Source organism: Octodon degus, unplaced genomic scaffold (genome assembly GCF_000260255.1).
Source record: "Octodon degus isolate 3935 unplaced genomic scaffold, OctDeg1.0 scaffold00046, whole genome shotgun sequence".
Classification (NCBI taxonomy): Eukaryota; Metazoa; Chordata; class Mammalia; order Rodentia; family Octodontidae; genus Octodon; species Octodon degus.
In genome coordinates, this window is record NW_004524622.1 from 7859890 (window position 1) to 7875579 (window position 15690).

Genomic DNA, 15690 nt, shown 5'->3' on the forward strand with positions numbered 1-15690 from the left:
GTGTGTGTGTGTGTGTGTGTGTGGCCAGCTCAGCCCACCAGGGGGCGGGGCTGGCTGGCATGTGGTGCTGGGGGATCGAACTGCGGTCCACGTGCTTTGCTAAGCTTGTTTTAAGTAGGTGCTTTAGACCACTGAGCCATCTCCCCAGCCCCGAGTATAGCATTCTTGAGTATAACATTAAGGGTTTAACTACTGTTGAGGCATCCCAGGGTTTCTTGGTGTGAGGTCAGAAATGTTTGGCTGATGTGAGAATTGAAAGCAGATGCTCTAAAGGGCAGACACAGGGCTGCTCATGAATGTGCCTGGCCAGCTGTGGGGTGCGTGGACCACCGAGAGTGCAGCTTTGTGGTTCGCTGTTTCCCGCACTGGTGCAGCAGCTCTCACTTAGGATATGAAAGCGACCTCCAAACTTCCAGGGTAGGTATGCACCAAAGCAAGCTGCCCACCTTCCTCATTTGGTCCATTCCCTGAAGATGAATGACAGCTAGTGGAGCTGATGTAGCACAGGCTTGCCTCGGCCTTGCTGAGATCCTTCTGCTTCAGCCTCCACATACTGGAACTATAGGTGTGTGCCACCATGCCTGGCCTGCTATGCCTAATTTACTCATCACCAGAGCACAGTTTAAGTCTAGGCTCTTTTCCCAGGTTTTTTTTTTAAGCAACTATTAAGCCAGGTTGGAGAGAAGTTACCCAAAAAAAAGTAAAATAAAAAATTCTTTATTAACAGAAATGGAAAAGTAAACTAGTTTTCTTTACTGAAAGTAACAAACACATAGCAAAGAAAGTTGTTTCATTCATTTGATAAAACATACAAGCAAAAACTAAAGTGCAAGTAATACATATTGCCTATAATATATATCAACAGCATAAGAAAATAGCATTTTATTAACTGGTATGTAAAACAGAACTTGTTTTATTTGTTCTAGATAATGAAATATGGGCAGCTAAATAACTTGTGTAATAAATTTAATAAAAACCAAAAAGAGCACAGGGCCCTGAGTTCAATCCCCAGTACTGCAAAAATAACTAAATAAATAAAAATAAAAAGTAAAAACCAAAAAGAAATAGAAAAATAAAGTGAAACAGATGTTTTTAACAGCATTAAAAGGCAAGAGGCATAGATATACAGCTACTTTCTCTTAGTTCAATGAGAAGAACGTTTTGGGGCCTGGGGAGATAGCTCAGTAGAATAAGCAATTGCCTGGCAAGCGCAGGGTCTTGAGTTCAATCTCTGGTACTGACAAAAAAAAGTTTTGAACTAACAGTGTTTAAACAAGATATCATGTCTGCATCTTGTACTATGAATAACTACTATGAAGACAACAATATCCAATGCGTTAATTATTACAGTTGTTCTACTAACCTGTTTTGAAACTATCTCATTGCTATTTCTTTCTCAATAAAATTAATACATAAAAATAAATAAATAAAAAGCAGGAGAGGAGCTGGAATTCTGAGGCCCTATCAATATCACAATGGCTGAGGAGCTCCAGAGAAAAGTGACATAATTATATCCATGCCACCTGCCAGGAGTGAGTACAGTCAACTGAGAAAATGACTGTGACACTTGTTCCTCTTACAAAGGTCCCATGTCCTTGACCATATGCAGATAGCGAAAGGATTTGAAGGAGCTGAGGAGGCTGCAACAGAAAAGCGACACAGTTGCCTCATAGCCCAGGGCTTCCCCTTCTCCCTAGAGCACAGCTGGGACAGCAGCGTCCAGCCTGGCCACATCCACGGAAGGAGCCAGGAAGATACTAGAACAGCAAATGTTGCAAACACAGCACATTCTGTGCCTCCTGCCTTCTGAGACCTCTGCCTTGCCACAGGTGCCCTGTTTTTTTTTTTTTTTTTGCAGAACAGGATTGAACTCAGGCCCTTGCGCTTGCCAGGGAAGCACTTATTCCACTGAGCCATCTCCCTGGCCCTGAGCTATCTCCCCAGCCCAGGTGCCCTGTTTTTGTCACTGTGGTCTGAGATCTGTTCTTGAACTATGTTCTCCCTGTCCTCCCCCCGGTCTTTTTGTGTGTGATTTAATATATTTGGGGAGCATTTTATGAAGCTGAAATTTTGCTCCTCAATTAGAATCTTTTTGTGACCTCTTTTAGGTTGGGCTCACTAAATATCACTTGAAAGAGCAGGTCATGATTCTCCCATCAGCTCCACTAGTTGTCAGTCATCTTCAGTGAACAGACTAGAGGAGGCAGGTGGGCAGCTTTCTTCGCTGCATATCTTCCTTGTCACCGACCTTCAAAGTCCTGTGCCTGTGTGCCCACAACACACTTTGGAGAACTGCTACCCTGTGTCAGTATCCTGCATGACAGAAACTCATCTCCTTCCCCAAATATACTTCTGAAATTCTGCCCACGTTATCTGGTCTACCACAGTCAGAGGATTCACTGGTCACAAGCAGGAGAGCCCAAGTTTCTGCCCAGGAAAGAAACATCCTTCTGTGTGCGATACACTATAATTGACTGGTGTGGGCTGTTTTGCCCCAACGCTCCTAAGGGAGGATATAGAATAAACACTAGGGACCATAACTTCTCTAAATGATGTTTATTGTCCCTTCCTCTTGCCATCTGTGTGGGCTGAGGGCACAGGGGAAGTGGGAAAGAGCAAGGACAGTCAGAATCCTCCTCAACTGCCCTACTCTGGTACAGTGGGGCTCTGGGACAGAAGACGAGCTGCTTCTAGAGGTTGGACTTGGGGTGTGGTCTTTAGGGTGTGCCACTGTTGTCAGCATCCCCACAACATGCAAGGGAGTTGAGTAATGGCCAGAAACCCAAACTATTCTCAAAGTTCAGCCTCTCCAGGATAAGGGTGCCATCAGGGCTTCTGTGGAAGACTGTGTACGTGCTGTGTGGGAGCGCTGAGGGAGTTTTAGGGAGAGCCTGGGATGTGTGGAGGTTGGCAGGGCAGAGAAGACACAGCCAGAGACAGTGTCCCCGCCCACCCCCAGGCCACCTCAGGGCATTCCCCCATTTTCTGCAGACCCTGGCTTTAATATATGTCCTTGGCTTTCATACTGCTCATTTTCTGCTGGATCCTGACACAGGCCCCAAATTATGTCTCCTATTTTTAGTTTCTTCCCTTTTCTTATATCATCCTAAGTGGTTTACAAAGAAGTTATATGGTATATATAATTTCTGACTAATATGAATAACTTCCTACTTTTTAATTCTTACACAACCCAGACAAAAACTCAACATTTCCACAGCATGACTGAACCAGGGCTAGGTCCTGAGTAGTTAGCCACAGACCCGGACAAGTAGTTTGAGTCCCACAAGTGTTTTTACCATAGAGAGACTGGATTAATGTAGGGAAGCTTTACACTCTCAATGCCACCCAACTTCATGCTCCTTGAGTGATTCAGTGTGCAGCGAAGATTGCAAAACAATGTTGGAGAAAGTCTTCCAAAAAAGATTTATGCTGGAGCGATTTCTGACACAATGTTATTGGAGATTTTTTAAATACCATGTCAAAAATTCTTTCAACTGAAATGAAGACTGTAATGATGGGATGTATAGAGGGTTGTTTCTTTCTCTCCCTGCACCTCAGACTAACAAGGGGCCAGGGAGACAGCTCAGCAGCATAAGTGCTTGCCTGACAAGTGCAAGGTCTTGAGTTCGATTCCCTGTACCCCCCTCAAAAAAAAAGTCTACAAGCTATTTTACAGTTAGAAATTCCTGGCAAAGTTCTCAGAAAATTAAAGACAGAGACACCATATGATATAGTAATTCCACTTCTGAGTGTAGACGAAAAAGCATTGGAAGCATGGACTTATATTTGTATACCCATATTTAAAGCAGTGCTGTTCATATTAGCCCAGGTTAAAGCAATCCATTTGGCCATTAGTGGATAAACAAAATAAGGCATAGTACTATAATGGAATGTTATTTGGCCTGGAAAAAGGAAATTCTGACACATACTACAACGTGGATGATACTGAGGACTTAAAAGGGAATTCAACCAGACACAGAGGGACAAATACTGCATGATTCCACTTGAATGGGGTACTTCGAACTGTCAAATTCATGGAGACAGGAAGTGCAATGGAGTTGGAAGAGGGAAAGTGGAGACTTATTATTTGATGACTAGAAAGTGTCAGTTTTGCAGGTAAAGTTCTGCGGATGACATTTGGTGATGAGAACACACAAGTGTGCTATATTCATACCATAGAGCCACAGTCCTAAAATCCGTTATATTTGCACAATGATTCCCAAGATTTTGAAAAGCTTATCTGAATACTTCTGTAAAATGTGACCATATCCTTTCCTCAAATGATGGGGCCAGGAGATGGCTCAGTAGAATAAGTGCTTGTCTGGCAAGCACCAGGGCCTGAGTTCAATCCCCAGTTCTGAAAATAAACAAACAAACAAACAAACAAAAAAAAAACCACCTTTCCTCAAATGAGCCTAAGGTCCACCCATCCCTGTGGCTCATTTTATTGAATAAGGAACATAATGTGGATGAACAGTAAAGGAATGGATAATTGGGTAGTGAGCACCCTCCAAAGATCAAGTAATTTATGATAATTGTTCCACCATGTGAAGTGTACACATTAGTAGGTTTCATGCTGACCCTCCCACGCGTGCATGCAGCATGTCTCAGTTGTATCACCCCTCCTACTACTCCCTCCTTCCTGCCCCATCCTTACCTCTTTTACTAATAGTCCACCCTTGGGTGAGTAAAATAGCTCAGTGGTCTAAAGCACCTGCTGAGGCAAGATTAGGCAAGCGCAAGGATCACGGTTCAATCCTGGGCACTATGTGCTGCGCCAGCTCCACCCCCAGGACAGGCTAGCCCTGCCACAAAAAAACCAAAACAACAACAACAACAACAACAAAAACCCAATCTAATAGTACACCTTTTATTTTCAGTTCATCTTTTTTTGGGGGGAGGGTGGTACCGGGGATTGAACTCAAGACCCTGCACTTGCCAGGCATTTATTCTACTGAGCTATCTCCCTGGCCCAGTTCATCTTTTTTGTTGTTCCTGTTAGTTTCCACAGAACACAAATGATACTTAACTTTCTGTGTCTGGCTAACTTCATTCAACATGAATGATTATGATGATTCCAGAGGTGAAAGGAGTTAGTGTGATTCCAGAGGTGAAAGGAATTAGTGTGATTCCAGAGGTGAAAGGAACTAGTGTTTTACTGCTAGACTGTGCTACAAAATTGGCAGTGAGGTAGCAACTGAAAAAAATAAATACAACAAAAAGTCATCATCACCAACTTGTGATAGCTCTATTACCACTGATCTCAAACAGAAGGAGCACAGGGCTCAAGTGCTTCTCTAGGGTCTTTTGAACTAACGGTGTCCTGATGAGGAATATATCATGTAATTTGTAATTATTTATGGGTCTTATAAGTTAACCAGCGGAGCACATAAGTAATGTGGCTCTTGTGATAAACAGCAGTGCTCTTACCTCCTTCCTGGGGAAGTGAACACAGAGACTAAATACTTCCAGGCTTCTAGAACAGGCCCTATATGTGCACAATATTAAGTGTTGGAATGCCTAGCACATAAGGAAGGACAGCTACTTAGACCATTGCATGCCGTTGGACTGGAGAAGGCAGCAGTCCTAAAGGTTGGAGGGCTATGGCAAGAAGAAGGAGAAATGCTACCTGGGCCAGGTTTGGGGGCAGGATATGGATTCGAGAGATTTCATGTGTTCAAGGGACCGGGGAGAAAGCTCAGTAGAATAAGTGCTTGCCTGGCAAGCGCAGGGTCCTGAGTTCAATCCCCGTTACCGGGGGGGAAAAAAAAAAAAAAAAAAGAGGTTTCATGTGTTCAGGCTCATAAAGGAGGCCTGGAGAGCTCAAGCTCATTTCTGTTAGGCTAATAGACACTCACATGGTTATTTGGAGCCCTACCTTCAGCCATGTCCCTCACACACACACACACACTCCCTCATTAAATCAATGATAAAAAGAAAAAGTAAAGGAAGGGATGAGACATAATTTTACTTAATTTTTTTACTTTTAATGAATACACAATACTGAGTTAGAAGAAACAGCATTAGAAACAATACAAGATAGTTTTTCTGATTAGAAAATGAACACTTAAGCAATTGAAAAAATTAAGCATGTATAAATTAGAAAACAAAATTTGCCATAATCTTTCAACCTTTTCCAAAATGTGTATTAACATTCTGAGTCCTTTCCTTCCATACCTTCTTTGTATGTCCATTAAAAATATATTTACTGACTTTACTTAAAATATACCATCCTAGGGGCCAAAGATGAAACTCAGACATAGAGTTCTTGCCTAACATGCACAAGGCCCTGTGTTTGATCTCCAAAACCACAAAAGTACACTAAGAAAGTAAAATAAAATATTTTCTGTTTGCACATATGGTCCTACTTAAGTCATTGTGAACTTTCATTCTGTTACATGACTGTAATTTGCTTAAGCAGTAACCTACAGATAAACATTTGTATAACTATATTTCCCCCTTGATTTCAGTCAGCAATGCAGTCAATACCTGGCTTTCCCACTTGTGTGAGTATAAGGACAACCGCTGGTACTTAGTTTAGCACCAATTAATTAGATTCATAATCACATCTGCTAGAAGACCACATGAAAATAAAGGCAAAAGGAACTTTTTAAACTTTTATGTCTACTTGTTCTTCATAGAAATATCAGCGAAGGCGGAAGTACTGTCTTTCTGCTGTGTTCCATTCAGCCACCATGTTGCAAGACGTTGGCGAAGCTATTCAGTTTGAAGTCAGCATTGGGAACTATGGCAACAAGTTTGACATGACCTGTAAGCCTTTGGCATCAACAACTCAATATAGCCGTGCTGTTTTTGATGGTAAGATTGCCAGACCACTTTTCCCTGGGTTTCCTTACAGTGGGTACACCCTAGCATGCACCGTCTTCTCCCTCTGGCAGCCATTGTCCCCAGCATATTTTTAGAGGAAAGGAAAATGTGGAAGAGAGATTTTCATAATATTGAAATAAAAAGAACTATTTATTCCTTTGTTGTTTATCTGAATAAACCTACAGAGCAGACTACCCCCGTTCATCCCACGAGCACGTGGATTGCTCAGTAGTCCAGTCTTCACATCTCTTTGATAAACCTGTTGTCTGAGGGGACAGTGTTCACTGACTCCTGATGTTCCATACCAGGGAACTACTATTACTACTTGCCATGGGCACACACAAAGCCAGTCGTCACCCTGACTTCATACTGGGAGGATATAAGTCATCGCCTGGATGCAGTGAACACTCTCCTGGTCATGGCAGAGAGGCTGGTAAGTTTATCTTTCTTTTATTTCTTTCCTTTTTGTACATTTCATTTTCACCAGAGTACATTATGTCTCAGTTACAATACAGGCTATCCCACTGTAACACAAGACTTCAAAATACAATGGCCAACAAGATAAGCGCCATTTCTTTACCTCTCTCAGCTGAGCTAAGTGGATCAAACTAGTACAGCCCTTGCTGGGTGCCACTGTGCACTTCCCTGCACTGCTCTAACCAAGGAATTCCCATCGTGGGCCCACCAGGTAGAGGCCACTTACATAATACCCAGCCTCAAGTGTGAAGGAAAGACCCACAGGAAACATTCTCTATTTCTATTCACTTTCCATTGGCCAGAATCCAATTATACAACCCATTTAATATCAAAGATGTTATGGAAGGCTGTGTTATTCCTGAGTAGGCATGAGGCTAGATAAAGATTTTCTTACATGGAAGAATGGAGGATGCAAACAGTGGTGGCTGAGAGAAGAGGAAATTCATAATTTTTGCCATCATTTGTATATGGAGAGTGCTTTATTCCGATAGCGATATGACACTCCTAAGGTTTTACTGTTGGTGTTATAAAACATCTACTAGGATAAGAGATGGCTTAGAAGAACCAGTGTCTGAGATTTTCTACTCTTGCTAAAATGAAGAACTTCCCTTGTTTGGTGGTTATAGGCTGGTTTCTTCTGGTGGTTCTGATGGCATAGACAGGATACCTGTGATTAACCATCTTGTTGATACTGCTCAACTCGATTGGTGAGGAAAAAGACATGTTTGGAATATTTCTGATTAAATAGGTAATGCTGCATTATCCCTATCAGGTGTAGATAAAATCTGCCTGGTATTAGTGTATTGATTTCCATATTGTGTTAATGTCAAGTATCAGAGAGGGCTTTTAGGAAAAGGATTGTTGGGACAGAAGCAATGAAATTAATATATACAAAAATCATAGTTATTTTTTTCTCATTGCTCAGACAAAATGCCTGACACCCAAAGTTAGTGGAGGAAAGGTTTTGTAGCTCACAGTTTATGGAGGTTTCAGTCCAAAATTAGCTGGCTCCAAAGCAGGGTGGTGTGGCTAAGGAACAACAGTTAGTGGTGGCAGAAGTCAGGAAAGGCAAGAAAGCGAAAAAGAGGAGAGCAAGCTTCTTTGCCTCCCTTATATTGTGAGCAGGCTGTACACCCCAGGGCGGTGTGCACTCACAGCTCAGTGCCCTCTGCTGACAAGCTGAGGATGGTTTTTTATTGTTGGGTTTTCTTTTTGTTTTGTTTTTTTGCTTTTATATTTTAGGGAAGGGTATACAGGGTGTTCAGGGTCTCACTACTAGAACAGATTCATAAGTGATTCGCCTGTTTACAGCCTCTCAAGTGCTGGGATTACAGGGGCATGCCACCATACCCAGTCTCAATCACCATCTCAGCAGGCCCAGGAATTGAACCCCTGGCCCCTGCGCCTGCTTTCAGGTACCTTAATCTGCTGAGCTATTCGGCCGGCCCTAAGGATGTTTATAAAGTGGGGAGCCTGGATCCTTGATGAGTCACTTAGTTTAGGCTTCTAAACTTCTCAAATGGACACAGTGTGTCAAACATTACGCACTGAAACTTATTAATACGTACAACTGATGTGTTGCAACAATAAAAATAAAAATTTTAACTGCGTGTGGTGGCACACATCTGTAATTCCAACATTAGAGGCTGAGGCAGGAGGATCACTGAGAGTTTGAGACCAGCCTGAGCTACATAGTAAGTTTCAGGCCAGGCTAAATTATATAGCTCAACTTTGTCTCAAAGCAAATAAATAAATAAGTATTTAAAAATCATGTTAGTGTTGACTTATTCTAAGATCTAAAGTTACCAGGACTGAACCAAGATCATACTTGACCTGAGATGCTATAGAAAAATCTAAAAATAATAATATAATGACCATATAAAAGGATAAATATACAATTAAATTAAATTTTCATACAGTAAAGTTGTTATTGATTTGCAGTGTCGTGAAAATATTAATTTCCAAATCCCCTTCTCAAGGAAATTGCTGGAGAATGTTACACCACTTTTCTAATTACATTTTGAATATTCTTCAGCTTTTTTCAGTTCTTCTCATCAGCTTTCTCTCCACCAATCAAGCTGCTCTGATTGCATGCTAAGTTCAAAAGGAAGATGGCTTTCTACAGCCAGAACTTTGAATACTCAGGATGGAGCCTCCCTTGAGCTCCCTGTTGGCACTTGCTCAACGTGACACAACAATACACCTATGCTTTTCTCTTGCTCTCTCTGCTTATCCAAGGGGCCATCATTTCTTGAAGGAGCTCTGGTTCCTCCCATAGGGAATGGCTTTTTTTTTAAAATTTTTATTGATTTATTTGTGTGGGGGGGGGCAGCTCAGCGCACCAGGGGGCGGGGCTGGCTGGCATGTGGTGCTGGGGGATTGAACCGTGGTCGCTGCGCTTTGCTAAGCTTGTTTTAAGTAGGTGCTTTAGACCACTGAGCCATCTCACCAGCCCCGGGAATGGCTTTTGACAAATGAGATCTGGATACTGGAGTGCTCACTGCTGCTGATACGTCAGCTTTCTGAGCTATATCAGCAGATAAACTTGCACATCCATGAACACACAAATAGACAGGTACATTTATTTCTGTATATCAATATACTAAAGGCCATTAATTTATACAAATAATCCCAATTCCAGACCAACACCAAAGACTTACTCCAGTTTCTTCGTATTCTTTCTAATTGGGTAAAACATGGTCTCCATTATCCTTAATACAGTCACTCATTTTCAAACTGAAAATTCTTATAAACAACCATGAAAAACAAGCCTTCTAATGTAATCATAAATAGTCATGTTTATGATTATTGTTGCCTTCTGACTAAGATTATATAATCAAAATATCCTCAGATGTCACTTAGGTTAGTTCAATGTAATTATATTATTTATCTGAAAAATAATTAGCTGCTACCTAGAATATATAAAAACTTCAAAAATTTAAATTACCTAAAATTAGAGACCCTGTCAAGAAATGGGCAAGACCTAGGCATGGTGGCACACAGCTGTGATCCCAGCACTCAAGAGATTGAGTCATGAGAATCACTGTAAGTTCAAGGACAACGTGGGCTATATGTTACATAGTGAGTTCAAGGTCAGCCTGAACTACCTAGTGAGACCTTGTCTTAAAAAAAGAAAAGAAATGAGCAAGAGTAATGGACAGACACTTCACAGAGGAAGAAATGCAATATCAACAAATAAGGGCTGGCTGGCTAGCTCAGTGGATTAAAGCACCTGCTTAGGCAGATGCAGGAACTGGTGTGCCATGCTGGCCCCACCCCCAGGGTACACTGAGACTGGGCATGATGGCGCGATGCTTGTAATCCCAGCACTAAGGAGGCTGAAAACAGAAGAATCACTACAAGTCTGATCTGTGTAGTGAGACCCTGTAGACCCTGTACTAAAATACATTTAAAAAAATAAATAAATAAATCCACAAATAGATGGAAAAAAAATGTCCATTAGAGAAATTTAGATTTAAGCATTACTAAGATTCCATCTTACTCTTAAAAAGAATGACATTCAGGAAATTGAGCAGGGCCGGGTAGATGGCTCAGTAAGAATAAGCGCTTCCCTGGAAAGTGCAAGGACCTGAGTTCAATCCCTGGTTCCGCAAAAAAAAAAAAAAAAAGAAAAAAGAAAAAAAAAAGAAATTGAGCAATAACATATTCTGGCGAGGTTGTGGTGAAAAAAGAACCCTCCTACATTGTTGGTGGGAATGGAAATCAGCATGGAGGGTTCTCATAGAATTGAAATTAGAAATTCCAAAGTGACCCAGGTGTCCCTCTGCTACATGTCTTCCCCAAAGAGCTTAAGCCATACTGTGGTGATACATGCATACCAACATTTAGGTTTTTTGTTTTTTGTTTTTGTTTTTTTTTTTCTCTGAATGCCTTCAGGGCAGGTTTGGCTGGCTTGAGTTGTGGGGATCGAATCACAGCAACCTGAGCCTGACTGCTTTGTTGAAGCAGCCACTTAAAGCACTGAGCTAAGGGGCAGGCCCCCCATACCAACATTTAGAAAGGCACAATTCACAACAGCTAAATCCCAGAAGCAGCCTCTGTGCCCACCAACAGATGACTAGATAAGAAAATGAGGTATCAGTATATAATGGAATACTATTTGGCTATAAATAATGATGAATTTGAGGCATTTGTAGGTAAATGGTTGCATGTAGAAATATAATGCTTAATAAAATAAAACAGGCACACAAGTTTAAATAATGTGAAGTAATAGGGCCAGCCAAATAGCTCAGAAGATTAAAGCACCTGCAAGCGGGCGCAGAGGCCAGGGGTTCTATCCCCAGGCCTGCCGCACTGGTCCCACCCCCCAGGGCATGCTGAGACAGCAATTAAGACTGGGCGTGGTGGCTCACGCCTGTAATCCCAGCTCTTGGGAGGCTGTGAACAGGTGGATCACTACAAGTCCAATCTAATAGTGAGACCCTGAACACCCTACAGATCCTTCCCTAAAATACAAAATAAATAAATAAATAAATAAATAAATAAATAAATAAATAAATACTGTGAGGTATCTCTTATTTGAGTGAGGTAAAATAAAAATAAAGAGAACAATGAAGGATGGATAGGAGAGGACTACAGGATGGATCTCCTACAACAGGGAAAATGTCCAAGGAAACAAGGGTAAGAGACAAGAAGGAATGGAAGTAAGTAGAAAACAGATGTACCATGCACAGTAACCAAATACCTCAGTGAATACAAACATTATGTGCCATAACATGGTTAAATCAATGAGAATGAAAAATCAGGACAGGGTAAGTAAAGGGGAACTGGGTTAGAAAAAAAGAAGCTAACTATAACATGTCATGTCCTGACTTCTCAAGTTGATTGTAAACTGCATGTACTACACTGAAGTTTTTAAGTTAAAAAAAGAAATGTATTTAGATCCATTTTGTTTTAGTCTATATTCCATTTTAGGATTTTCTCACCTATCCTGACTGGTTGCTTTGTATCATTTTTTTTAAATGTAAAAGTTGTTGCAGGACCTCACTACACAGCTCACACTCATGGTGGTCCTCCTGCTTTCAGCCACCCCAGGACTGGGGTTACAGGCATGCTCCACTATGCCTGGACTCTGTGGTAGGCTCAGCTCACCCTGGAGGCAGAGCTGGAGTAGCATGTGGTGTCGGGGATTGAACCGAGGTTCCTGTGCTTGCCTAAACTTGCCTAAACAGGCGTTTTAGTCTGTTAAGCTATCTCCCCTCTGCCCCAAGTTGTTGAATATATAAAATACTTACATGATTTTAAAGGTCACACTATTCCTTTTTTTTTTGGTCACACTATTCCTTAAACAGATTATTTATTACAATTTGAAAAATAAACAGTGCTAAGCTATTATTGTATGCTAAAAGTCCTGTAGATTTTCTTTCTTTCTTTTTTTTTAGTACCAGGATCAAACTCCAGACCTTGTGTTAGCCAGGTGGGTGCTTATGCCACAGAGCTATCTCCCTGGCTCCTAGATTTTTCTGTAATTCAATCTTTTTGTTGCCCCCCCACCCCCAGTAATAGTAAAGCCTTTGCCAGGTATGATGGTATAATGCAAAGTTACCATTTATTTCCTCTTTTTCTAAATTCTTCAGCAATTGAACATAGAAGCTCTAAAATCAGGGATACAAGGTAAAATTCCTGCGAACCAGCTGGCCCAATTGTGGTTGAAGCTGATAGATGAAGTTATAGAAGACACAAGGTACAGTGATCTTATTTTCATTTCAGCATTGCAAGACATGCTCTCCTCCCTTAATTCGGACTGAAAGAGGCTCTAGAATCATCTCCAATAGTTGTTTTAAAATGAACTTGAAATATTTGTACTTCTTAAAAGGCCCTCACTAAGAGGAGTCTCTGAATAACCACCAGGAAAAACTCTGCTTTCTGATTTGGTGCCAGTGCTAAAGCAGCCTGTAAAGGCCAGGGCGCCACTCCAGAAAGCAGACTCAGGGTTGCCTGGGCAACATGGGGTGGGATAAGGGGGGAGGAAAGGCAGAAGCCAGCTTGTGCTTCTCACAGCAATCCATGTGTGTCTGCTGCCCTTAAGGTGACTTCTGGATCCTACAGGAATGGGGTCTGGAAGTGAAGCGTTGATTTTACCACTCAGAATAGTGTCCCTAACCCATAAACATATTTCTAGAAATGTTCTTTTAACTCACTCTTTTTCTGAGTGCTCAAGGAATTGTGGCCAAACCCCTGTTGAGAAAAGCCAGTAAATACATCTTGTGCCAGAGGATCTTTCATAACTGTGATGTAGGAAAACAGCTCAGATCTTTTGGCATTTGGAAGCCAGGGTGGGGGGGGGTGGGTGTGGGGGGGTGGGAATGAGTCATTCCAAGCCCACTCTAAGTACTTGCTAATAAAGAAGTGGACTGGGAAGTTTAGAAAAAAACAAAGATTGAGTACTTTCCATAAGCTGCTGAAGCCCTGGAAGTTTTTGTTTCAGTGGGCACTGCTCTAAGTCACCCTGTCTTCTTGTGCCTTCTAGTGGTTTATCTAGGTCATTGAAAAGCAGCTAAAATCAGTACTGTGGGGCACATGTACATGTTGAGAGAATTTGAGAACTGAATCCTAAGGAGACATCTCTGAGTCTCCCTATCTTTAAGATGAGAACACAGAGGCCCAAGGAGGGGAAATAAAGCCTGGCATTAGGTTTATCAACAAAGCCCTTCTCCTTTATAGTTCATAGTCAAGATCTGTTGACAAAGGTTTCATGTGTGTTTTTTGAACTGTTAGTTTTCACAGGTTTATTTTGTCTTACAGAATCACCATTAGAACTTAACTTTTCACTTGTATTGCCATAATTTTTAATGAAATAGAACAAAAACACTTAGTAGTAATGTTCATGTAGAAAATGCATGTGAATTTTCAGATTTGTTTAGCAAACACAGATGTATCTACTTACACTTCTGACAGCGGCTTTTGAAGAATCAAGTAGAATTTTTTTTAAGCATTCTGAACAAGAAATTCAGTATTTGAGGGAATTCTAAGACTTCTTTCATTCAAGGAGCTGGATGAAATGCAAATAAGTGGAAATTCTAGATAGGGACAATGTGAGTACAACTTCCTGGAATTGATGACAGCCTCCCACTGTGGGAGGAAAGGACTTTGGTCCCTGCTCAGCCACACTCTAGCATGCCTCTGGATCCTGTCATTAGACTTCCAGGGTCTCAGTTTGAAGGAGGCGTTGACCTGTACAAGTGGTTCTTACTCCTTTTGGAGCTAACTACCCTTTCAAGAATCTGATGTGAGCGTGACAATGAGGAGACGATCATGATACTAATGCTCAGACCCCACTCTGAAGGGGCTCTGTTCTCTATTAATTAACTTTTCACAGCAACCAAAAAAAGTGACTATTATTTTCCCACACTTGAAGATAGGAAAACAGGAGGTTGGATACCTGATCAAGATTGCAGATTTTAAATGGTGGAACCACAATTTCACCTATTTGCCTGCGCAGCCTGTTCTTCATCATTAGGTCAGCTTACATGTTGACGCAGACATGTGGTTTTCCCTATAAGTTACAGGACTTCACAGCTCTCCTAAGGCCCACCTATAGACTGCCTAAGATTCAAAGTTCAAAAGTGAACACTTCCGCTAGATGATCTCTAACCACCCAAAACTCCTGCCATCATTTTGGGGATTCACACAAAGATTTTAAGAAGCAAAAGAGCAGCAGTATCTCGCAGCTGCTGTTTCCACCTTCTTCTCAGTGACTCCATAGGCCTTAGTCTTACCTAAGGCTTTCTGTCTCCTCTTCTGTTCTGCTAATGCCAGATACACTCAAACATATTTTAAACCAGGCAGTGCTTGTAGAGTCAGGAGATTGGTGTGATTTGCAAAATGGAAACCAAACATAATTGAATTTGAGAGTTTTGAATGTTCTTTCTCTCTCTTTGTTGTCTTTAGATATACCTTGCCTCTCGCAGAAGGAAGACCTAACGTCACAATTCTTGATACTCAGATCCAAAAATTAAGATCCAGATCTCTCACCCAGATACATGAGGCAGCTGTCAGAATGAGGTCTGAAGCCACAGATATGAAGTCCACATTGTTAGAAATTGAGGACTGGTTTGATAAGATAATGCAACTGACTGAAGAGGTAAGAATTTTAAACCACCTAAATGTCATATGATATGGAAGAATTGATCTTGTGGGATCAGGTAGGGATCCATTGGTCTCACTGCAATCAGTTCTACCCAGGAAGAAACGGTGGCAGGAATGAGAAAGATAGATAAGAAGACAAAAGCTGGGCTAGGTGGTCGCTGGTCTGCCTGCTGGGGAAAATTAATGCAACAGCAACAAAATGATGCTTTATTTATACTTTTGCAAAGTTTGTAACACATGACACAAGGTTGCCTAGTGATTAATAGCTGACCTTAA

General features: G+C 41.4%; 1 protein-coding gene across 5 annotated transcripts in view; it reads left to right on the plus strand.

The window, feature by feature from the left end:
* Myof (myoferlin) overlaps positions 1 to 15690 on the plus strand; it is a 184033-nt gene that overhangs the window by 89050 nt on the left and 79293 nt on the right. For all 5 annotated transcript variants that reach the window (XM_023716196.1, XM_023716198.1, XM_023716197.1 and 2 more), the window contains 4 exons: positions 6642 to 6819; positions 7137 to 7261; positions 12903 to 13009; positions 15217 to 15409. In XM_023716196.1, coding sequence (XP_023571964.1) covers positions 6642 to 6819; positions 7137 to 7261; positions 12903 to 13009; positions 15217 to 15409 — 603 coding nt within the window. The remainder of the gene's footprint in view (positions 1 to 6641; positions 6820 to 7136; positions 7262 to 12902; positions 13010 to 15216; positions 15410 to 15690) is intronic.